This window comes from Neolamprologus multifasciatus, chromosome 14 (assembly GCF_963576455.1).
Source record: "Neolamprologus multifasciatus chromosome 14, fNeoMul1.2, whole genome shotgun sequence".
NCBI classification, from domain to species: Eukaryota; Metazoa; Chordata; class Actinopteri; order Cichliformes; family Cichlidae; genus Neolamprologus; species Neolamprologus multifasciatus.
Window position 1 is genome coordinate 29,292,661 of NC_140452.1, and position 24,181 is coordinate 29,316,841.

A 24,181-nucleotide genomic window follows, 5' to 3' on the forward strand; every position below is an offset into this window, starting at 1 on the left:
CAGAATGTGTTTATTAGAGTTTTAGAGATGCAATAATTTGTAAAATGCACAGTAACAGAATACAAAAGGCAGGGACAAAGAAACACACTATCTATAAACAGTATCTAACAGCCTCTGTTGGACTTTTGTTTTACAACTTTGAATTGTAATGATGTAAAAAGGATGAGAGTGATCGAGATTTAAAAAAAAAAATCCACATTATGTGAAACATTTAAAATAATCACCTGCATATTTTTAACCCATCAATACTTCAGCTAAGTGTTCCAGAAATCACATAAAAGGGATTATTTTTGTGCAACACAGGTGTGAGCGACTATTTATGTTAGATCACACCTGAACCTGAAAGCTACAACTTATACACAGGCTACCTTTAAACCTGAAAACTAAAATCTGACGATCAGCGCCAAGAACCTTTGGAAAAGTAAGTACACCCACTCTAAATGAATGTTGTAAAACAATAAACCACTAAGAAGTACAGAGTGAATACTTTGTATACAACATGCTATTACACAGTTGAGTCTTCAGGACTCCTGCTGAGGTCAGAGGGCAGTTAATGGCACACTACTGTAAATACATATTCTTCACAGGAACTCAACTTCAAGGTGTTTACACATGTTGATGAAGATCATCACCAACTCAGGTTGAGAAAACACAGCATCACAGCGTCCTCTGCTGTCAAAATAAATAAATCTTTACATTACGGGAATCCGACAGGTGAGAACATTAAAAGGAAGCGACGACGAGGAATTGCTCAGCGAAGCTGGTAAGGCAACTGTTGACAGATTAATTTCTTTACATTAAATATATACAAGGTTGGATTCATGTAGAAGGAATGACGGAGCATCGTAAAGCACTTCGTTTCTTGTACCTACAGATTTTTCAGCACCACTTTTGTGCTCCTTACTATAAAAAACCCACGAAGATTTTAAGCTGTGCATAAAGAAGATAATGAAAAAGCGACTAACACATAATCTAAAACTTTATAAATACTGCTGGTTAATGCGCTGTATTCTGTAGCTCAGGATTTAAAAAAAAAAAAAAAAATCATCTACAAAGAGGATGCAGTGCCTGTGAGGATGGAAGAAAAGATGAAGGAAAGAGAGAAAAAAATAATGCCTTTTTTCAGCACAAGATTCTCCTTGCTTTACTCCCTGAAGGTCTTCATATCTTCATATCCCCATGTAAACGCACTCTATGCACAGTACTGCACATATGCACAAAAGTGGCAAAAAACAAAAAAACCTCAGACTAAGGTTTTCCACAGCACCGCCCAATGTCCCGTGGACTAACATCATCCATCACCTGTCATTTTTCAGTCCAGTTTGGTCCCCTTGAAACAAACTCCAGAGAGAAAATCAGGTCACAGTGTCCTCTGATATCAACGTCACAAAAGCTACAATTACTTAATTTAAACTGCACACTGATCTGATGATTTGTTGAGCAAAGAGTACAGAAAATAAGTTTAAAAATATGACTCGGCTGCAAAATGAATGTCAAGCTTTTAATGTCTAAAACAAAAACCTGCTGAGCACGCTGTGCTGGTGCCCTGGATTACTGGTCTTTTGTGTGTCCCCCCCAAAATATATATATATATATAAAGAAACAAAGGTTTGTCTCTTATGAGTCCAGTGGAAACATTAGGTGCAAATCAGGTTGGAATTGATTCTGGCCTCTTCAGGGAAACTCTTTCTCTTCATTCAGTTCATCTGTGCATGGAAAGCGGTGCGATCCTGTTGTCTGCTGAATTCTTTTCATTCCAGCACGTGTTCAAAGGAGGTGCAAGGCCGTTATCCACATACATTATAAGTGTTTTTCTCAGTGTCTGCCACTCGGGAATGATGAAGTCACTGGAATGTCTAGGGGACATCTGATGAGGCCGATGATCCAACCTTGAAAGAAAACATTCAGACAGATAAATAAATAAAAATAAAAGAAAACATTCAGACAGTCAGCCTTTCATCAAAATAAAATAAAACAAATATCACAAGCAGATCTTCTCATTCATAAACATCTGGTAAGACTTGTAGCTTCACTTAGTGAAACTAACTTTCAGTGTTCTCCCTAAACCTAAAATTAGTTTCACAACATTTTTAAAAGTCCCCCAGGAGGTCGAGCTTAAAATTCTCATTCAGACCACGGATGTCTTGGAGCCATGGCAACCAGATATGAGGCTGCTCATGAGATGCGGACTCAATAAGCTCCGGTCAAGAGTACATATAAACACGGACATGCAGCCTGACAGATGAACCGAGGGATCGGCTTAAACTGAGAGACTTTAACTTTCACTCACACTTTATGATGTCTCGATTTTCAGTCAGAAAAGTCCAAATATAAGAAACAGAAGCATGCTCTATCTCAGAAAATAGGCACAGAAAATACTCATAAGTAACTTAAACAATGATGTGTTATCAAAATTACAAATTCCACAGCTCAAAGCTGAGCCTGATTTAAACTTGGCCGCTCTTCCCTTCAAGATTGTCTCCTTATACGATCATCAGGAGTTCAACCACCAGACTGACCAGACTTTACACAAGCTATAATATATATATATATATCATAACATATATATATATATATATGCTATAACATTATGCTGATTATGCTTTAATATCTGACATTATAGCATAATCAAACCACCTAGCAATGGACTACATCTTTAGGCCCATCTTTAGGAGTTTGCACCTATCACACCATATTAAAGCACTTTAGCTTTAATAAGGTGTGATAGGTGTCATCTACTTTATCTCCACAAAATCTGAATTATGCATGACAAACACCATCTATAACACCAAACCATGACAAACACCATCACATTGCCTAGCAACCTAAATTGCCAACTGACGGTAATGTAGCATCCCATGCACTAATAAAAATATTCAGAATACTTTGAGTACTGAGAGACTCGAGCACAAACAACAACAAGTGAGGTTGATCAAATGCACAGAGACTATTGAATGCACAGGAGACACACAGTTCAGGGTGACCAAAATTAATATGCTACTAAAACAGAATTTGTGTGTGATATAAAAAATAAAAAAAACCCCAAAAAACTCATGTGTATAAAATGGTCCTACCTTCCTTACTGAGACCATTATCGAAAATCTTTAAGGAACTGAAAGATAAGCATATTTTTGATGAACAACAAAACAGACAAAAATGTATTAACCTGAATTCAAATAGTGCCAAATCACAACAACAGTTGCCCCAAGGCGCTTTATATTGTAAGGTATACCTACAATAACACAAATGGAAAAACTGTGTAGAAAGGGTTAAATGACTGCCAGAAAAGCCCATTTTACAAACCGACAGACACACACACAAACAAACACACACAATCTGTGTACCAGATTTACTCTTTCACTTCACGTCGAAAATTGAACATATCGACATGCAGTGAATCTCTTCAACTACTAACACACCCGCACTCTCTCTCTCATCCTCTGTGGTCCTATCACCACAGCAATCACGCCTCTTCTCACACTCCAACATCATGTCGATACACTGAACAGGCAGGAATCAATAGAAAATATGTGGCAGGCAACAACACAGCAACCCTGAAATCAGGCTATTGCCGGTGGAAGTTACAGCAGGCTGAGATGAATTTTTATGTGCTGCTGCAATATGCAGCAAAATATTGAGCGGTTTGTGATAACAAGAAAAGAGCAGGAGGAGACAACTGCATCATCAGATTGTCGACGTTCTGTTCTGCACCGACGACTGAGCACAGGGCGGAGGGGTTTGGGATGGCTGCATGAACACAATATTGATGCAGCTAAGCAGGTCTGGTTCAGTGTCAAAGAGCTTAAAAATATAGTCCGGCGAACTAAGGTGATGTTTGTTCATGCCAAGAATACAATTCTGTGAGCTGATAAGACACCAGTACTGTGAAAGTATAGTTTGCCTGCAAGCATGAGCTCTCTCTGAATGTGTTATTGTTTGTGTCTTTAGTGCTCTGAAGCAGGCTTTGGCAGAGCTTCACCAGGATAAGTCTGGCTCAATCAAAAAAAAAAAAAATCGTCTAAGCCTCTGCACACAGTCTGGATTCTTAAAACATTTTTTTGTTTTGATTAAACACAAATCATTTATCATCTTCGCAGCTCGTGAAACCACATGCCATTGCATTTCATAATATATTTAATTGCTTAGTTTAATATTTTAAGAACCCAGATCCTGCAACGATCGTTAAATCACAGACAAATCATGAAACAGAGATTATTGATCCTGCACAGGTGAATCCCTCAAATTTTACTGAAGGGTTAACAAAGAGAAAAATTGAGCATGAGAAGTTCTGCCTCAGGAGACTGAAGCAGAACGCTTGATTTCATGCACAATCCGATGTATTCTATTCTGAATAGAAATCAGACTCGCAAAGTGCAAAATTGGTATAGGATGTGCGCAAATTTGCTGCTCTTTGATTCGGCTCATGGTTGAGGGGTCTGGACCACCTGCGCAGCATGAAAGTCTCTGATTAACCAGGCAGCTTTGCAGTGAGCTGCCTGGTTCGTCCTAGATTACTCCCAGTGATTGGTAGATTGACTCACAGCAAGCTGGTCTTGGCTGAAAGCTGCAACGCTGTTCCGCATCTCATTCTCACTGCCACGCAGCGGTATCAGTGACACGTTACCATGACGTGTGTCTGGCAACTCACGACTCACGCGCTTGTGCTGGAGTCCATCCTGAGGCCACACGTTACCGTCGTACTTTACCAAGGAGGAGAAACGGAGAGGAGAGAAGACAGACATGTTACGATACTACAATATAATACAATACTACTGTGAGGAAACTATTTAAATCATTTAACATGGTCCTGGTGAGGATTACTGATTTCAGTAGTGCTGTTTTATTTACTTTCTTTATTACAGTTTCTAAAACCTCTGCATCGCTGCTTGGTTTTTACAAGAAATTCACAGTTTTCACAAATAACAACAAAAGAAATAAAACAAATCATAACACATTTAAATGATTTATTACAAATTTTCAGCCTCTCAGCAGGTGTTCAGGGAGGGACATACCTGAATACTGAGAAATGTAGCATACCACTCCCTCATTTCTGACTGGGTCTCACAGCAGAGATACCTGGAAATAAATAGAGGCAGATAAGTGAAGCAGACAGTGCGATAAAAATCAAACTGTGGGCTGAGTGTGTGTGTGTGGTCTTGGGAGACAAGCAAACAGTGAGGCAGAGATGAATTCAGGGACCAGGGGAAAGAACAAGAACAAAGGGAGGTAGTGAAAACTGTTAACTGAAATTGACATGTCCTCTCCTATGACACCTGACAGTGACGCCACAAGCGTAAACAGTGAGCACGACTACTAATTTAAACTTCCGCCCAAAACAAACACTGATTATAACCTTCAGCATCCAGCGTGTGTGCCTGTGTGTGCGCGCCTGTGTCCCTGAAAAGTGCGAATTCGTGCCTCTGTAGTGTCTGCATGCATGTATGTGCAAATTTCATGCCACTCAGGTTGCCGTCATAGCCCTCTGAGTCATCAGTCATGCTGCTGTGCTGAATAAACAGGCTGTATTTATACGATTATTACTGTTATGAGCACAAATTTAGACTCCAACAATTATTCGAGTGAAGTCCTCTGAGACACAGCAAAACACTGATACAAAGAGACTCTAAAAACAAAACAGCAATGCAGCATGTAACTGACACAAAATTAGGTGCAGTCATAGAATTTGACAGAATACCCACCACACATACATACACACCCACCTAGCTCCTCCCTCTCCCTAGTTCACTTCATAATGCCTAACAGAGCTCATTAGTGTTTGCTGGCATTCAAAAGGAGACAGCCTCTCTATTCCAATGCACATGCATGCAGCACAGTATCTCCTACATGTGACTTTTTCGTTTTTGCTTGCAATTAACTGCCCGCCATTATCAGCTGCAGAAGACTGAAAGCTGCTCATCTATCATTATGGATTACCAAAAAGCCACAGAATAAAATTTACATAATATTCCTAAAATTTATCAGCACCCCTATAAGCTTAAGCATGAGGAGTGCTGAGAAAATTGTTCTGCAAGAAAAAAAACAAGGGAAAATTAATGTGCTAAGAGTTTTGAGAACATTTAGTGCAGATATATTAGAAAAAAGATTGGGATGATACAGTCGGGTGCCTCCTCATCTAGATCTTTTGATTATTTTTTTTCCACTTTCTTATCCCTCTCCACTCAAAGTTGTCTTTTAACTGCATTAAATTCAACATTTCTTACTCAGTATACAGTATCTCCCCTTCAGCATGACTCTTTGCCCCTCTGCATCTTCTTTGCTCCCTCTCATGTCTGCTTGTTGCTGCAAGGGACACGGCGATGGAGGCCGACCAAGAAATTATACTACCTACAGCATGACGGGAGCAGCTGTCCCATTACAACTACGAAGATGACTACAGATGCTAACAATGCATACCCAGTGTAACACACACACATACACACACACACACACACACACACACACACACACACACACACACAGAGGGTGAATAGCTGAACAGGCCTAGCTTAGAACAAAGCCCTGTTTATGGGTGTATTCATGTGTGTTCACCCCCTAGGTGGAGTCAACCTTTTAAATGCCTCCTTCTCGAGACTCTCATGCAGGGATCTGACCCGTTTTCTCAGCCTACGGAAAATCTAGCAGCTTTCTCCAAAGTTGGTTGTGTTTATATGCGTATCACCATGCTGCCATAAAGTTAAAAATAAATTAATAAATAAAATGACACACAGGAAGAGCAAAGGCTGAGCTCCTGCAAACACTATATTAGTGCTGCAATCTAATATAATGACAGACTTTAGTTATATTTCATGTATTGAAACAAATGTTTACAAATACAACTGTTTAAACTAATATTAACTAACTAAAATAAAAGCACAAGTAGAGCAGGGCGATATGACCAAAAATATTTATCACGATATACATTTGAAAATTTGCGATAACGATATAACTGACAATATAATTGACACGAGACAAAATACTTTACAACTCCTCAACTTTATTAGTGCAAAAAAACCCATCAATGTATTTTCACTTAAACAAGCAGCTGTTTTTTTATGTGCATTAAAGTTATATAAAAAATGTAACAGTGCAAATTCCTTGCTGACAGTTTAACCAAAATGCATTTCCAGTGGAAATTGGCCGACATATCCTCAGCATAACCATGTATAACATCCACAAAACTTAAAAAGAGGTTATACACACACAATACGGTAATATTATGTTGAGGCGCAGTACGTATCACTCCGTGAGGCTCCTGCCTACGATAGCCGTAATGCTCTGACAATCCATCAAGCGGTGCGGCTTCGTAGCTTAGCAAAGTCGTACTGAAACATTTGACAGATTTTCGAGCGCCGTGTACATAAAATAGTTTCGAGGTCAGTAAACACAACCAGAATTCACACATAAGGCACACGGGATTATAAGGGGCACTGTCGATTTTCAAAAAAATCAAAAGATTGATTTTAAGTGTGCCGTATTTTCCAAAAAACACGGTAATAACGACGGCCCGCTAGCATGCTCTACCAAAAATAGTGCTTTGTTGTGTATCTAAACCAGTTCCACACCACTGAAGTTGCAGCATTTTTACAAACCAATTCTGGTTCATCCGTTTCATTTAACGATCTACTTTCGCTCTTCTCATTCTGCGTCGCTGCCATGTGCGTATGTAAACAAAGGCACTACACATGCATGTTTTACCCATATTCTATCGCAATATTTCATTTTCCTATCGTTGCCCAACATTACACCGGTATTACCGTGAACGGTATGATATAGCCCAGCCCTAAGCACAATGCAAATCTCATGAACTTGGATTTATTCACAATAGAACAATGAAACCTGAAATTGAAACTGACGCCAGCAACACTTCTCTAAAAATTTGAGCTGCCAACTTTTGTGAGAGAAATCTATTCCCATTCTCCTCTGATATCATATATATATGTAGCTATTGAACCTCACGGCTGACTTACTCCACCTTACTAATGTTTTCTGCAGGCAGACCAGTTCAGCACCTGGACTCTTCGACAGCAAAGCCATGCTGTTGTAATAGATGCAGCATGCAGTTTAGTATCATCTTGCTGGAATATGCAAGGCATTCCCTGAAAGGCTTTCTGGATGGGAGCATGTGATAATCTAAAACCTCTGGACATCTTTCATCATTAATTGTGTCTTTCCAGATGTGCCAGCTGCCAGTTCTATGCATGTATGTAAGTATGTATTGTATGTATCTAGGTATTAATGCATGCAGGTACCATCAGACATGAGCACGGAGGTCCCTCTCCGCTTTAATCTAGAGACTGCAGTGTCCATGTTTTGCACAATGCCAATCATTCTGACAACAGAACAGTTTTCCACTTTGTCTCAGTCCATTCACATCTTCACGTGTGTCTGGTTCTTTGCACGATAGCGCTTTAACCTGCATTCGTGAACCGCACGATGAGCTGTGCTCACAGATAATGATTTCTGGAAGTCTTCCTGAGCCCAAGCAAGCAGCTTACAGGCATTTACAGGCATGAGTTTTGACCTTGTCCCTTACATACAGAGATTTCTGCAGATTTCCTAAATCTCCTGAAGTTATTATGGGCCATAGATTATGTAGATGATGGGATATTCACAGGCTTTTCATTTTTAGATTGAGGAATATTTTTCTGAAATTGTTGCACAATTTGTAGACAGTTTTTTGCATAATGGAGAATCTCTGCCTAAGATGCTCTTTTTATACCCAATCGTGTTACTGACCTGTTGCAAATCAAGCCAATTAGCGGAAAAAAAGCTCCTGTGGCTGTTTGTTTTCGGTATTACTTATTTTTCCAGCCAATAAACCAACATTGCTGGTGACGTAATCAGAGCCTGAAAGTTGTGTATTATAAAAAAAGAGAACACTGAATAAGTACTCACCACTGCTGTCTCTCGGGCTTCTCTTGTTTCTTGCTCTCATACAGAACTGTCAGTCCCCAACTAAAAATAAACAAAAAAATCACTTTAACAGCAATTCAGCCTCTTAAGGTTCACAGTGTCAGCCTGCCCCCTAGTGGTCACTCTGCTTACAAGGCCCAAACAGCTACTTCAGATAAAGAAACTCTATCCAGAGTTCGTAAATTAATAATTCAAGTTTAGTCATTAATTATCCCTTTAAGCATGAGAGAGCTGCAGAAGTTGCTCTGCGTAAACTTTTAAAGTTATGAAACAAGGAAGCTCAAGGGCATCAACCAGTTTGGTTCAAGCTAACAAAACTGAGGTAATTTGAGATCAAAAAGATGCATTTTGATCAGTAGGGGTAGCACTAGCTGCTCCCGCCAACAGCAATGTAGTGCAGAGGTGTTACACTTGTATAAAGCTGGAGAATGAGTGGCCAGATATCTAATTATTCATGATCAGATAATCCCAGAAAATTGTTATTCCCAGTAAATACATTTTTTGTGCCCACTGAAGCGATAATTTGCATGGCCAGTCTTCCTCCTGGTGTGACAGCAGTTTGCATTTACAGCAGCCACCTGCTGCTTTGCCACTAAGCACTCATGAGAATAGCGTGACACTGGTAATTCAGCACAGGTGCTCACCATGTGGGAGGACGGAGTTTCTTCTTTATACCAAGGTAAACCGTCAAGTTTTTCACTGGCCATTCACGTTCTGGACGGTTACTCTGACAGACAGTGGGGAAAAAAGGAAAAATTAGTTAACGAGTCTATGAAGGAGTTAACAAATAAAACGATAAAAGTATGTCTGTAGATCTTACTCTGACGTCCTTGTACATTCTGAGCGAGTTGTAATTGAGGATGAAATAACGCTCATGAAAACTGGTGAGGCCCAAACCCAAGATGCTTCGCTCCTCTCTGAATTTTATCATCCCGTGTTTGGATGCGTCCGGTTTACTGGCTGCAGGACAGAAGGCCAGATAACTGAAATTCATGCAAGCATGCCACAATGTGGCAGACCAAACAGTGCAGCAATGATTCTGTTGTTTTGTATTTACACAGGTAAACAGTGATGGCCTCCATTGCAGCATGTTTCTTGATAAGCAGATGAGACTCTGTGCCAATGGAGTGAACAATGGGCAAGACTCGCTCCTGATAGTGCAGCGGGCGTTCTGAAAAACAGAGCAGGCAGAAAGAGAGCATTTGTGAAAACATGATGCAAACTTGGGTCATTCCTGGATAACAAAGAACTTTGCAAATCTGCATTCCTCAATAGGGTCAAAGTGTCAGACAAACATGCTGAGCGCTTGATGACATAACTGGTACAGCTTCATATTTTTGGATGCTATAAATACATATTTCCGTACATCTCACCTTACATCCTGGAAGAATTTTGTTTTGTAAATCTACATACCAATCTGTAGTAAAAGACACCATCTGTAGTGGTAAATTCCTTCCTTCTCTTCCCATCAACAACTCTATATTTCCTTCAATTTCTCATCATTACTGCTCCATTTCCTGTTTAATCTGCAGATTACTGCTACTGTCATTTTCATACTGTCACTTCCTTGTAGGGAACCAGACAGGTCACATACCAGATGCAAAACAAACTGCAGTTCGCAGCCACACTGTTGCAGGCAATTTTTTTTTTTTGCATTAGTCCTAGTAAACTGTCGCTTTCCAAAGCAAAATAGCCCTGTACCATATTAATGCAAAAACAGAATAATTAAGACATAGGGTTTACAAAAAACCCTACAAATTCTAAATCAGCATAAAAAAAAAAATGCTGTGTTTGGCATTTGTCCTGCCTCCCTTCATCTTTTTATCAGTCTTACCCATTTCTTCCTTGCAGCAGATCTCCCAGCAGCTCCAGTAATCTTTGTCTTTAATTGGGATCTTACGCTGGTCCAGAATCTCCAGTGTGAGCTCTAATGCTGTCATAGAACCAGGAATCTGTGGGAAGAGTGGAAATATTTGCTTTCTATAAACACCAGCCTGTTCATTACTGTGGAATTTGATGTGTGCCAGACGAAAGAACTGGGTTGTTAAATAAATAAATGTGTTATTTGGTGAATTCCAACCCACCTTCACATGTCTCTCTCCACTGGCCTTTTCCTCCAGGTACACAGTACAAATGAAGTCACCTCCTCGTTCAGAAGGAGGCTGAAGCTGATGGCACACAAGCAAACAAATGATCAGACTGAAAAACAGCGATGATAAAAAAGCGTATACACAGATAACCAAATGCAGTGTTCAAACAAGTCTAAACACTTCACACAACACATTTCATTGAGATGAACTGAATAATAATAAAGGTTAATTACACAGGCAGGTGATAAACTAGAAATTAACATAATAAATTAAGTGTAAAGTTTGGTGGAGGGGGGATTATGGTGAGTGGTTGTTTTTCTAAGACTTGGGTTCGGCGCCTTAGTTTCAGTAATGAACCCTTAACACATTCAGGATGAATTACAAACTGCAAGCCGCTTCCAACATTAGCATCTGACCTCACAAATGTGATTCTGGTCAAAAATTCCCATAAACACTCTCCTGAATGTTGTGGAAAGCCTTCCTAGAAGTGTTGAAGCATCATATTAAACCCTATAGATTAAGATTGGGATGTCAATCAAGTTAGTGTGTGTGTGATGGCTTTTGGAAATATGATGTATTCCAGCGGGATAGAGAACTGATCCAGAAGAATTTCCTTCATTTGCTGATATGTTCTGATGATGGCTGTGGAAATGACTGTTTAATCTTTGGCCCGAAGAAATCCACAAAGTTTATTATAATTAACTAAAACTAAGCTAAAAACTGAAACTGCATGGGAAAAAAATTCACACTTTTACCAAAGCTGGACTTCTGAAAAAAATTCTAAGTGACAAAATTTGAAAAACTAAACTAAACTAAAAATATAGAAGAAATATTCTTAGTTTTAGTTCTGAGTTTATATTGTAATATTTTCAATGATTTTCCTAAATCTTGCCTCTGAAATATGTCAGGTCACTGAACCATTCTTTGTTTAAAGTTTATTGTATGTTGCTCACATTTGTCAAATTCCGCATATTGAGGATAACTTTGATCACTTTTATCTGCTTGTTCAGCTGCTCCTCATCCACCTGCAAGAGAGCATAAGCAGAGTAATTCAACCACAAATAAAAATGTGTCAACATTTAAAATCACAGTGTAGCTTGATCTTTAAGATAAAAAGATAAGACAAACACTTAGACTTCTACACTCTGAAAAGTGTTTTTAAATCCCTGATGTGTTGGCATAGAAGCATTACCACCTTTGTTATCAGTGAGCACTGACCTCAAAGATGAGTTTGTAGTGCTCAATGAGGTCTTCAATGGCGCGGCCAGCAGCATAGTCCTTCCCGTCAGTCTGGAACAGTGTGGGACCGAACACGATGGCCAGATTATGGTTGTTCATCTGGTTTTCATCCGAAAAGTGCTGCACGCTGAAACACAAACGGTAAAAAAAAACCCACACAAGTCTGTGCACAAATACATACTCAGGGAGAGGTGATAAGATGGTATCAGTCACTGTGTATCAGTTCTCACCAGTAGAGATGCTTGATAAGGGCTTGTAGTGTTGCCTTGTTGACATGAGGCAGGTTGTTCAATAAGTGCTTGTACTGGGAGATTTTAGTACTTTCATCCTGAATGGCTGAGGAAGAGAGAAGATGAGGAGAAAAGTAAAATTATTAAATAAAATTATGAACACAGAGGATATTTATAGTACAGACAGCCAGGATCAAAGAAAGAGCTGGGAGTGTAAAAAAAAAAAGTACAGGACGAGAGCACAAAAGATCAAAACAGGGAGAAAGGCTGAAGAGAGGCCTGATGAAAAAGGACTGTAGACTTCTAAAACAAAGAGCATTTTTGTTTAAACTGGCATGTATATATTAAAAATGGCCAGCAGTGTGTAGGTCTTTGGTTCAAAACAATAACAAGATGATGGTACCAGACACACAGCTGCAGCATATCTTTAAACTCATTCTCTTTGCACTGTATGCTCAATTTAGCTTCAGTGTTAAAAACACTAGAATTACAATGACAAACATATCATTAAATCCCTGCAACACTAGCATTATATGCTCATTTTCAATTTGAAACCAGTACATTGTCAAAAGCTTATGTGACTGGGGCAAAAAGACTGGAAAAGTTGTGCTAAAAGCTGTTTTCGGTGTAAGACTACAAATAGTAAGAGACAGTTATGTACTGCACTTATTTCGAGATTCAGAGATTGTTGAAAAATCCATAAACAATGACGTCCAACATCAACACTAAACACCCAAATCCAAGATAAAATACAAAAGGGTTGTGGTCCTTTCTTGTAAAATAAATTAAAGTGCAGAGGGACTAAAAGCTACAGATGAGGACAGATGAGGACCCTTCTCATGAAAGTTTAAAACTTATACAAAAAAAATTAAAAGGTTTCTGTTAAACATAGCAAGGGATTTTTAAACACAGCTTTCCCAAACATCCTAGTTTTGTTTTGAATGTTTAGATTTTTTTTTTTTTTTTTTTTTTACATTGCACACAGAAACTAAATTGTTTCACAAAAAACAAAAACTACCAGGGTCAAGGTTATTAATAGTTATTTGCAAATCCTTTTTACTGGAAAACAGCCTGCTGTCATTTGCTGTAGTTGTCAACAAGTCCCACACTCGTCTCCCGAGCGAGACTCTCTAAAGTTTTACACAGGCTGGTAGTTGTTCATCAGGTGCGATGTATGTTTTGAGTCACTGTTGTGTTGGAAGACAAAGTGATGACTGAGATCCAGGTTTGCTGCCAACTGTTTGAGGTTTTATTTCAAAATCTACACATATCCTTCACTCTTCCTTCCATTTTGACAAGATGCCCACTTCCAGACGTTATGAAGCATCCCCACAGCATAATAGTCCCACCACCATGCTTCACTGTGGGGACGGTGTTCTATGGGTTGACGCCTCTCCATTCTTTCTCCAAACATAAGTCCCTGTGGCTAAAGAGCCTTTGTTTCGTCTCATCTCATCTGACAAAAGGACACACTCCCATATGCATAATGTTTCTTCAGGTTGTCCTTAGCATACTTTAGTCTGTCTTGAAGGTACGTCTTCTGCAGAAGTGGACTTTTTCTTCGTCTGCAACCTCACGGTTCCTGCGCAGGTTTCTAGTGACAGTCTTCTTTGAGAGTAGGAAATCCAAGTCGACTAAGTTATTCATGAGTGTCTTGACAGTTGTTCTGTGGTCTTTGGACACATCTCTCACAGGTTTTCTTTAATGAATCTTTGAAATCTTTCCCTTCCTACCTCTGTCAGGCTTGTTGTGTGCTGTGTGTCACTTTCCTAATGATAGTTCTCACTCCAGTTCTTGACACTTGGAAACACTGTGATAACGATGTATATCCATCTCTGCTTTATGAGCAGCCATAACTCTTTTTCACAAGTCTAAACTGCTTTCTTGTGTTTTTGCCATGATGCTTTCTCAAGTGACTGCTCAAACAGTCTACAAGGGTACAAAGTTTAAGTTAAAGCACATTAATTCACAGCAATGGTTTGTACTAAGGCTCATAAGGCTCAGGGTCATAACATGAGCCTGTTAGTTACTGTTTTTCTCCAAAATAATTCTGTTATTGTGTGCAAACAGAAATTTGAAAATAGAATTGCTATGTTGAAATTTGCTGCCCTGTTAAAAAGCACAGTTACATTGATTTTCGGCTAATAATTTTGTAATGTATTCATGCTAAATGCCACAAAATGCATGTCTGTAAAGGGACCATTACAGCTCATCTGCCATACAGATGACTTCTTAATCCAGGAAGGCCTTGCTTGTTTTGGCATAGCAATACTAAACCAGCTCAGGTTTTAGAACAGCATGGCTCCAAACTGGCCTGTCAGTGTGTCTCTCAGCAGATGCAGTATCACGATATCAAAACATCAGAAAAATAAATTTGCCCCTTTTAAGGAGAGCCACAGGTGTCTGATCTATACATGTTTACAGGATACTCAAAGCTCGTAAAATAATAAGAAACATAGGAATCATGAAGAAACAAAATCGTATGACTCTTACTTGCAGTGTTGAGCCAGGAGGGGGAGTCCTGTGTTGTGAACACTCCCTCTTTCAACTCCCTGAAAAACCGTTTGAGTGTGTTAGAGACGTCGTCCACCTGATGCTCTCCTTCCCTTAGACAAAGGCTGCGAGCATCGTGACGAAACCTCTCGCACAGAGCTGCCACACGAGAGTTCACACCGCTCTTGCGATAAATTCCCTCTGACACCATACCTAGAGATGGGACATTAACAAGCACACACAAAAACACACATGGTACAATGTTACAGAAACACAGACTTAAACAGGAAGAAACAGCTCTTTTACCACTGACAAAAGAAAACAAAAGTTCCTCAAACTTAATCGTTATATTGCATCTTCCAACATTCAGAGCATTTAATGCATGAAGTGCTTCGCCTCAACACTGCAACGATTGGCCTCTGAGGGCTTGGAAACATTGAGCTGACTGACATCTGAAGAAAAAGCAAAAACAACAACGAGGGGAAAAAAGAAAGAAAAAAAAAATCTCATGAGCAGAGCAGCTAGCGGTGAGGCCAGAAGGCCAATATGTCAAACGGTGTCAACCCACAAAGAGAGAAGTGTGATGCAGCTGCACTTCTCTACAATGAGTGCAGATAATTAAAACAATGGACCTCACACACCACACTGAGAGCAAGTTAGGCCCATGTCCACTCGAGGAAATAAGAGTCATGTTATTTCCTCTATTTTATCTTTGTCCACTTTGAACTGTTGTACATGTCAAGCTTTTCAAGCTGTGAACTACTGCAAGAGATGTAGCACAAGCAACTCTGCCACTCTGGGGAAACCAATGTTTAAGCTCTACAGCTATATAAAAGATGAGGAGAAAGATGGTTCTTCCGTGGATAGATCCAGTGGAATTTAACACAGTAAACTTAAGGTCCAACTATTGTAGCCACATGAGTTCAGAGAAAGATAGAAAAGGTTACAGTTCATGCTGAACCAAGAGCCTTGATTTTTGTTTGTGTGCTGAACTATGATGGTTAACTAAATTTTATGTTATGCAAATGTTATATTATCAATGCTTACCATGATATGAGGTATAACTTCTGTTTGGTTTGTTATGAGGTAATGTTGCATATATGTGTGAATGTTTTATAGTGCACTGTCAAAACGTAACACAATAAACAAAACTAAAGATGCATGAAGTACATAGTTACTTCACAAAAATGGTTTCAAATCAAATCAAATCACTTTTATTGTCACATCACATGTGCAGGTACACTGGTACAGTACATGTGAGTTATTTTCTTGAGTGCGAGCTTCACAAGCAACAGAGTTGTGCAAAAATACAATAACATGTGTGTACTAAATATGTTTTTCTACGTGTGTGTGTGTGTGTGTGTGTATACATATTTTACAAATTAAATAGAGCAAGCAATAAAATATATAAAATATACAGAGGTTTGTAGTTGGATATTGTGCAAAACAGTGGCATTAATGTACAGTATGTAGTGCATAATGTTGAAATGTTTTCTTGTGTGTGTGTGTGTGTGTGTGTGTGTGTGTGTGTGTTTCTTACCACACTCTGTGATGTAGTTAATGCAGCTATCTACGATCACAGGTATGTCCGTCTCTGTGAGCTGCTGCTCGTGCAGCCTGTCTCCTCCACTCCCTGCAGCTGCCTGGATAGCTGCACACCAGCAAGAAAAATCCAGCTTTCTCTTTCCTTCTATGTACAGAGTTCTAAAAAAAAGAGAAGAAGAAACAAATAAAGCAGAGAAAGAAGAATTAATAGATGAGTATGTGAGGGAAAACTGTTTCACCATTAGGAATATCTATAAAAACTAAATAGGTTGGTTTTTAAAGGGGTTTCAAACTGTAAGAATAATTCGTCAATCAGCGCGCAAATGATCTGTTCTCACCTGCCTTTCCCTACCAGAACCATGACTTCATTGTCTTGCTGAATTGCTGTAAAACACAAATACAGGGTAAGAACTGTTTAATCACTTTAATCACATTTAATCACTGTCGCACAGTGATTAAATCCATGTTTGCATGTGTTTGCGTGTCTTACTCACATAGTTCGTTCAGTTTGCGGAGGTGGATCTCCTCCACCTGACTGCCCTCCAGGTAAACGTGAAGTACAGACCCCTCCAGAGCAAACCACCCAACTTTGGACCTTTGTAGGTTCAAGCCATCTTTGCACATCAGCTTCCCAATCCTCTCAAAATTCAATCTCAGCAAAGGTTCCGCAGAGACTGGAATAAAGGCCTACAAGCAAAGAGGACATACAGCGTTTGTACTGAAGCTTCTTTAGGCTGCTCCCTTTTCAACAACGGGAAAGAGCTCCACATATTTTGATCTGGCAGATTTTTACGCCTAAGGATCTTCCTGATGTAATCCCCAAGGGATCTGTGCCTCCCCCTGGTCTCAAACCAGGGTTTGTACAAAATCATCCTTGCCCTTCTTTTTTATTATGAGTTACATTTTATTTTATTTCATTTTTTTTTTCATTTAAATTCAAGCTTTTAAAAACTAATACTACAGTGTGGGCGGCAACAAATTCAGCCTCGATTCTGGTTACATTCTGTCCAGTTACTATCTCGGCCTTCTCCCCAAGAGCTGTGGAAAGAGACAATCCTGCACAACTGGTTGTGTCACAGGTTGTTCATGACCTTGTGCATAACTCTGACACATCTGACTGGTCTCACAATAACTAATGAAATTTGAGTGCACACACTTTGCCCTTTCAGCCGTTGAGATAAAATGACTGTTGTTTCATTTCACACGATCACGTCAGTCATAAAGAAAGTTGTGCTTTGATAAAATAAACAGCAGTGAGCACTGTCCTGATCACTGACACCAAGCTTAATCTGCTAACACCACTTATAAGAGCTTTCTTATTTGACTAGAAATAAAGAAAAATCTCAAATCTCTCCGTTAAGCTGAATATATGCATTTGATTGTTACCTTGGCGATAGACTTGACCCACTGGGATTTGACTTCTGAGTCATCGGTGCCAAACAAGTAGAGACGCTCAGACTCTGAATAAATTTCAAATGTATGGTTATACCTGGGGTTCAAAAAAAATAAAGGAGGTTAGAAGAGCAGACACTGGGAAATTTAAGAAAGAGAAGGGGGAGACATACGATTCATCTCGCTTAACATTACAAGGTGTCATGTGCATTTACGATGGACAGTGTGTGGGTGTTTGCGTACCCATGTTTGTCATCATTGTCGGCAGCCAAACACACGATCTCTGAAGCCTTGAGAGCTCCATTTGGGTTTGAGTTCTTGTCACTTTCGTAGTAGCTGAAAACGCCATCATTTAGCGTGCACCAGCGACGACTGAACTCTATATTGATAGACAAATAAATATTTGCCAAGCATAATAGTGACAATCACTTTAACTATTATTTCTTCTTGTGTTGCTGTTGTAGAATGTTTGTGCTTACCCTCTTTGGCCTTGCGCTCTGTGACTGGCCGAGCCATGGATGCAGTTTTGAATAGGAAGCCATTGTGAGACACGGAAGGAGGTAGTGGGTAAGGTTCTGGGTCCATAGCATCCACCTCCTCTAACCGTGGTAGCTCTACAGAAAAACATTGTAAAGAATTTGATTGTATGAAAGTAAAGAAGTGTTTACGACACACTCTTACGGTCTCTTAAACCCTGTTGAAATGGCCCCTCCCTCGTTTCTCAAGACTCTGCTTTGAGTTCTTACTTCATAGTTGAACAATATTTTGCTATGACTGTAGTCAGCCACTCTTAAAATGTCAGTGCCTTGATCCATCTGACGTCACCAAATATCAACCAATTTCTAAATTACCTCATTGCTAATACCAAGATTATTATAGTTAACTAAAAACTAACCTAAACCACATCTTAGTTCACTATAAAATAAAAAGTAGACTTTAGAAAAAAATGTCAACTAACAAATGATACAAAGTATTACAACTTGCCTCATGAGGCTTTGATGGGAGTGTTTATTGAGACTTTTGATGTTTACAAGACTGTGAGTCAATGACTTTTTAAAAGTTCTGTTAACTAGAATCAGGGGGCTCTTAAACAAAAGCTAAACATTTTCAAACAATGAAAACTAAACAGGAATAAAAAAATCCACAAGCAAAGTTTCAGTAAACTCAGCAGTCACACAGAGGGAAACAAACGAGCCCTCATACTCGCTGCCAGTTCTACAGCAGGACCAAGACAAACTGTATTCAGCATGCACACCAACAACATGCCTCTAAACTAGCCTGCCTGCAATCCAGACCTGTGACCCACTAAAAACATGTCACACATTTAGAAAATGAAAGACACAACAGCGGGCAATAAGGAGCACCTCCTATGTGAAGCAAGACTGGGGAAACACTGTTCAACTGATTACAGGTTCAGTAAATCGCTGCATTCTGCTCTCACTTAGAACTTAATAAGCATTCAAACTTCTTGGATTGCAGAATTGATATTAAGAGTCCACTCATTATTTGAAAGCATGGTTCAAGATCCTGTTGATTACTGAAGCAAAAACAATTTTAATGTCAGGGAAAAACAATTTTTTAATGACCTAACTGAGAAGATCAGAATTACAAAGCCAACTGCTTTGTATAAGCTCCTTTAACGTATCCCTCCAGTCCGTTCTCGTTTCCAGAATCTGCCTGCCTATATAGCACGCTGTGTTTTGACAAGTGCTTTGTGAAAAAACATGTTATTTTTTTTTAAATCAATACTTCAACAAACTCTTTCATGAAAGCTCTACTCAGTCCATTAAAAACAAATGTGTACTTGGGACCCTGAGCACGCACGCATACTGTACCTGTGTTCAGATTATGGTTCAATAACTCGGCCTGTAGGGGTTGCGAGTGTGCGGTGGCCAAGGAGAGGGGGGAGGGTTGACTTTCCAGTCCAGTTGAACAATTCACATCTGCACCGCAGAAAATCAGGCTCAGCGTCTCCAGTACATCGCTGCACTGCGCATTTATACAAAGAGCCTGGAGAAAAGGGGAGAGCAACAGACAAGGAGACACACGAGTAAACGCTCATGTACAAAAATAACAGACAGAAACAACTGTGTACCGTTTCTTGGCAACAACTTCTAGCTTTATAGTGCAAGTATTGAACTGAAAAAGGTTGGATCAACATTAACTATGACTTAACACAGTGAGAGCTACACAACTGTAAAAAAAAAAAAAAAAAATAACATGGACAACAATTAAAGCAAAGCAGGGAAGGAAATGAGGGTGTGAGATGAAATTAAGACAAGGAAGGAAGGAAATTTGGAGAACAGGATGAGAGCGTCGACTTGAGAAGCATTTAGGTAATAAAGGAAAAGGAGTTGCTTTTGTTTTTTTAAGAAAGAAATCTACAATACAAGACTAATAAAAAAACTAATAAAGGGTTTTAAGACTGTGATCCTGCTGCAGCTGAAAAGGTTCGAATCATGTTGTTTGAAGATCTTTCAGTTTTCAGAATGAATTGAACTTCTGCACGCCAAACTAACTTAGTGCGTGTTTGTCAGCGTATGCAGGCTTTAAAACCTGCACGGTCTTTTGCCCAAGAACCCTCATGCTTTACTGTCAACACTCCACTCCTTCTCCTTCCAAATAGATTTAAAAACCATTAAAGTATACTCTGTGTTTTTATTGAATAACAAACATTGCAGTGTCAAGAGCAATCTCCACTTATTTTATTTTGGGATTTACCGCAACTGTAGATTACTCTGGCTAAACTATATACAAGTATTCTCAGGTGTCCTCGAGCCGTTTTGGAATGATTAGATTATAAGTCCTAGCTTATGTATTTATCACTCTGTACTCTTTGTGCATGACTGCACAATAGTTTGCAGTCGTTTCCTCGTCACTGATATAACTTGAAGGAATCTTCAGTAATTTTATTACATCTTTGGATGTAATGGAAGCTGTGCAGCAAAAGGTTAAGCTGGAGACACAAAGGACTAGTGTCAAAAACCTTATCTGAATGGAAATCTAAAAACAAAAAAATTTTTTTTTTTACAATATATTTTTGTAAGCTGAGCATTCTTGAATCTCACAGAAAGGCGCAGACTTTCGGGAGCCTGTTTAGCTCAGTGGATGAGACAGTAACTATATGCCACATGGCTGAAGTGCAGCAGTCTGGGTTTGAGTCTGACCTGTGGCCCTGTGCTGCATGTCCTCGCTTTCTCTCTCTCATCTGGTTTTTCTGTCTGTCTTCACTGCTCTACTGTCAAATAAAGACTAAATATGCCCAAAAACTAATCTTTAGAGGAAAAAAAAGCCTGCTTTGCAATGTAGGCATACGTACCGCTATGGCAACCCTAAAATCTACATGCACCCTGATATAACACGTCTCACTTAACCCCCGACAACACCACCAAGGACAGAACTATCGTGACAGGTCCAGATGTCTTTACCTGCAGTAGGGAACTTTCCTGGCAGAGATCACACAAACATTTTTAACGTGCTTACAAAGAAGCTTTTGTTTCATATTTCTGTTGCCATCATCTTTCCTTATTAATAGCTCAGCGATGACTGATGTGCCATTACTGGTAAACCAGCGCAGGAATTTAAAACTCAGGCAGGTGGAATGCAGCACAAGTTGAGAAAGATGTAATCAGCATTGTGCTAACTCGCTGGAACGATGATGAATATAACTGGTGTTCACTCATATAAATAAGTTCCACAAAACTGCTTTAGACTATAAACAACAAACAAACTAACCCTGAGTACAAGGAAAGAAGAAGAGAGAATACAAACCCATGCATGTCTGTCTTCAGTTAAACGCAATAAGCTCTTTTGGGTCTGACTGAGAAATTCCCCAGTGCACACACACACAGACAGAGCCCCGCCTCTATTTAAGCACTACTGAGCTTACACACACACACACACACACACACACAAACAAACAAGGCAATTAGCAAAGATTAGAATTGCAAAAGATACACACACACCCAAAAAACACAAAGACAAACTGCCAAAGCACCGATGAGTTGAGAGAATTTAAAACATCAAGAATTATAAATGGGGTTGTTTGCCAGAGTGACAGCACTTCCCATTCCCAAAGCCACAGATCCTGAGACATTACGCAGTCTGGCTTTGTTTCAGTCCAATGAGTCGGAGTGCAGCTGCAGACTGGGTCAAGCACTGAAAGATTTGGCAAACAAAATTCAGGGCGCTCTAAAGAGCTGCTTAAAATATCACTAGTAATTGTCCAGGGTGAGGCCCAAAATCAGTAAAACAGGCTGTATTTTTCCTTAAAAATCCATCCATGATCTGGTTTCATGCCCAAGTAGATGAAGTTTTTGGTCTTTAAATCTTTAAAAAGATTTAAGCCAACTTGAAAAGGTTATAAAACTATACACAACAAATAAAAAGATGGGTGTAACCTGCTCTTTATCACTGATGGCAACCAAATTTTTCCACTTTTGGTCAACAACATCAAAATGACCACACTGTTTAGCTGTACCGGCCTGCAATGAAGATGCCACTGCAGCCCAACAAACACAGTCATTCGAACTCTTGTTTGACCACAAGCACAAAGCAGTTCACAGACAATACTCTGCCATCAACAAATAAGTGTGTTATGCTCTGTGGTGATATAATGGCATGTGTATGTGTGCGGTCCGTACACAACAATGCACAAAGAGAACCTAGGAAAAAAATCAGTGCTCGGCTTCATCCCATGTGGACATACATGTGGACACCTACGCTGTGCAAAGAGCCAGTGTACAGTAATATGACAACAGCCTTTTCTTCTGTCCAGGAAAATTGAACCTATCAGAATGAAGTACAATGAGGAAATGGGCTGTTTGAGTGTTAAGAAACCTCACCCTTCAACATCTGCTGCCGATGAAACAGGCAGTAATGTAATAACACACACAGAGAGAAGGGAATTCAAGAATCTTGCCGAATTTCCCAAGAGAGACAGAGGCAGAGAGATTTTTATCTGGGCGTGTCAAAAAAAAAAAAAAAAAAAGCCAACAAAAAACATAGGCCTCCATCTGGCCTCTGCATTTGTATGGGGCTGAACTGGAGGAAAAGGAAGATGAGGGAGGGAAAGGAAGAAAGAAAAATATTGTGAAAAGAAGATGAAAGCATTTCAGTCAGCCACATTAATCAGAGACAGATTGTTTTTGGCTAGAAACGCAACCTATGTACAGACAGCGATACTAACACATGCAGGCTTTGCTGTGTAGACTTTAGCACAAAATACCCCAAACTACACCCACACTTACTGATGTGTATGTACGTGCATATATTAAATCCAGATGAGAAAGAGCTATTCGCATATGTTCCATCATTACCTCACCGTGGATAGCTTACAGAGAGAGGGAGATGGTCAGGGAGGTGAAAATCCAGACAGAAAAAGGAGGGCAGAGAAAAAAAAATGATTTGAAGGAAAAAACAGAGTTCCAGACAAAAAAAGGACGGCAAAATAAACAAGAAAGGACATCACATGTTGAGCCAATCTCCCTGTAGAAATCGAAAGGATTTATAACCCGAAATCCTAAAGTGTGAATGAGGACATGATGGGAATGGTCGGAAAACAGAAGAATTAAATAGGAAGAATGAGCAAAAGCAGAAAATAAACAAAAGGAGAGGGTAAGCGATGAAGAGCTCTTCTTATATGGAATCCAATTACAAAACTTTAAAAGCATAAAAACAAGGCCGTAAAGAGATTTTTAATCCTGTACCTTAGTTGTTAGTTTGCTATGATAAAATACCAACAACATGCTGATAGCCAACAGCACACAGTCAAGGACACCTGGGAAAGGAGAGTGGCTGTCAACTTTTCAATAACTGATTGCTTTATTTTCTCAAATGTCACCAAAATAGCCACAAAGTTATGAAAAAAGTTAAACTATGACAACTATCCCCAACTCAAACTCAGCACAAACACAGAGGGACTATCAAACTGTCTGCATTAAACAACTCTACGTCACACTGTGTACTTCATTATAAAACGTCATCTATGCTGTGTCACTTCTTCCCTTTCAAGGAAACCACGAGCCAACAAAGCCTTTAATGTCAACCTAAAGGCCATAAAAAGCTTCAAACTGTTTAACAGGAAGATGGCAACGCCATAGAGGAAGAACGACTCATGGATGACTGTTACTTTATTCTTAACACGCAGGTGACTAACATTCAATAGATGTCTTCTAAAAACCGATGCAGTTGTGCCTACAACTGCATCGGTTTTGTTTTGTTTCTGTAAGAAGGAAATGCAGAGTATGGTTTTTCCAGGGAATAAGAAACCCAGTGTAA

At 39.4% G+C, this 24,181-nt stretch overlaps 1 protein-coding gene across 6 annotated transcripts in view; it reads right to left on the reverse strand.

Annotated features, from left to right (window-relative positions):
* Nucleotides 1–1,036: 1,036 nt before the first annotated feature.
* Nucleotides 1,037–24,181, reverse strand: part of arap1 (ArfGAP with RhoGAP domain, ankyrin repeat and PH domain 1) — a 58,556-nt gene continuing 35,411 nt past the window's right edge. For 3 of the 6 annotated variants that reach the window (XM_085184485.1, XM_085184486.1, XM_085184489.1), the window contains 20 exons: nt 19,738–19,912; nt 18,382–18,516; nt 18,146–18,281; nt 17,897–17,999; nt 17,005–17,197; nt 16,849–16,894; nt 16,506–16,669; nt 14,966–15,178; nt 12,473–12,578; nt 12,222–12,369; nt 11,957–12,028; nt 10,998–11,081; nt 10,748–10,865; nt 9,971–10,084; nt 9,734–9,873; nt 9,558–9,640; nt 8,896–8,955; nt 5,013–5,076; nt 4,542–4,700; nt 1,037–1,889 (listed from right to left, as the gene is read on the reverse strand). In XM_085184485.1, the coding sequence (XP_085040611.1) occupies nt 1,857–1,889; nt 4,542–4,700; nt 5,013–5,076; nt 8,896–8,955; nt 9,558–9,640; nt 9,734–9,873; nt 9,971–10,084; nt 10,748–10,865; nt 10,998–11,081; nt 11,957–12,028; nt 12,222–12,369; nt 12,473–12,578; nt 14,966–15,178; nt 16,506–16,669; nt 16,849–16,894; nt 17,005–17,197; nt 17,897–17,999; nt 18,146–18,281; nt 18,382–18,516; nt 19,738–19,912 (2,346 nt within the window). In that variant the 3' untranslated portion in view covers nt 1,037–1,856. Of the gene's footprint in view, nt 1,890–3,074; nt 4,701–5,012; nt 5,077–8,895; nt 8,956–9,557; nt 9,641–9,733; nt 9,874–9,970; nt 10,085–10,747; nt 10,866–10,997; nt 11,082–11,956; nt 12,029–12,221; nt 12,370–12,472; nt 12,579–14,965; nt 15,179–16,505; nt 16,670–16,848; nt 16,895–17,004; nt 17,198–17,896; nt 18,000–18,145; nt 18,282–18,381; nt 18,517–19,737; nt 19,913–24,181 lie in introns of all 6 variants that reach the window. The other 3 variants (XM_085184488.1, XM_085184487.1, XR_014877903.1) reach the window with 3 other exon arrangements.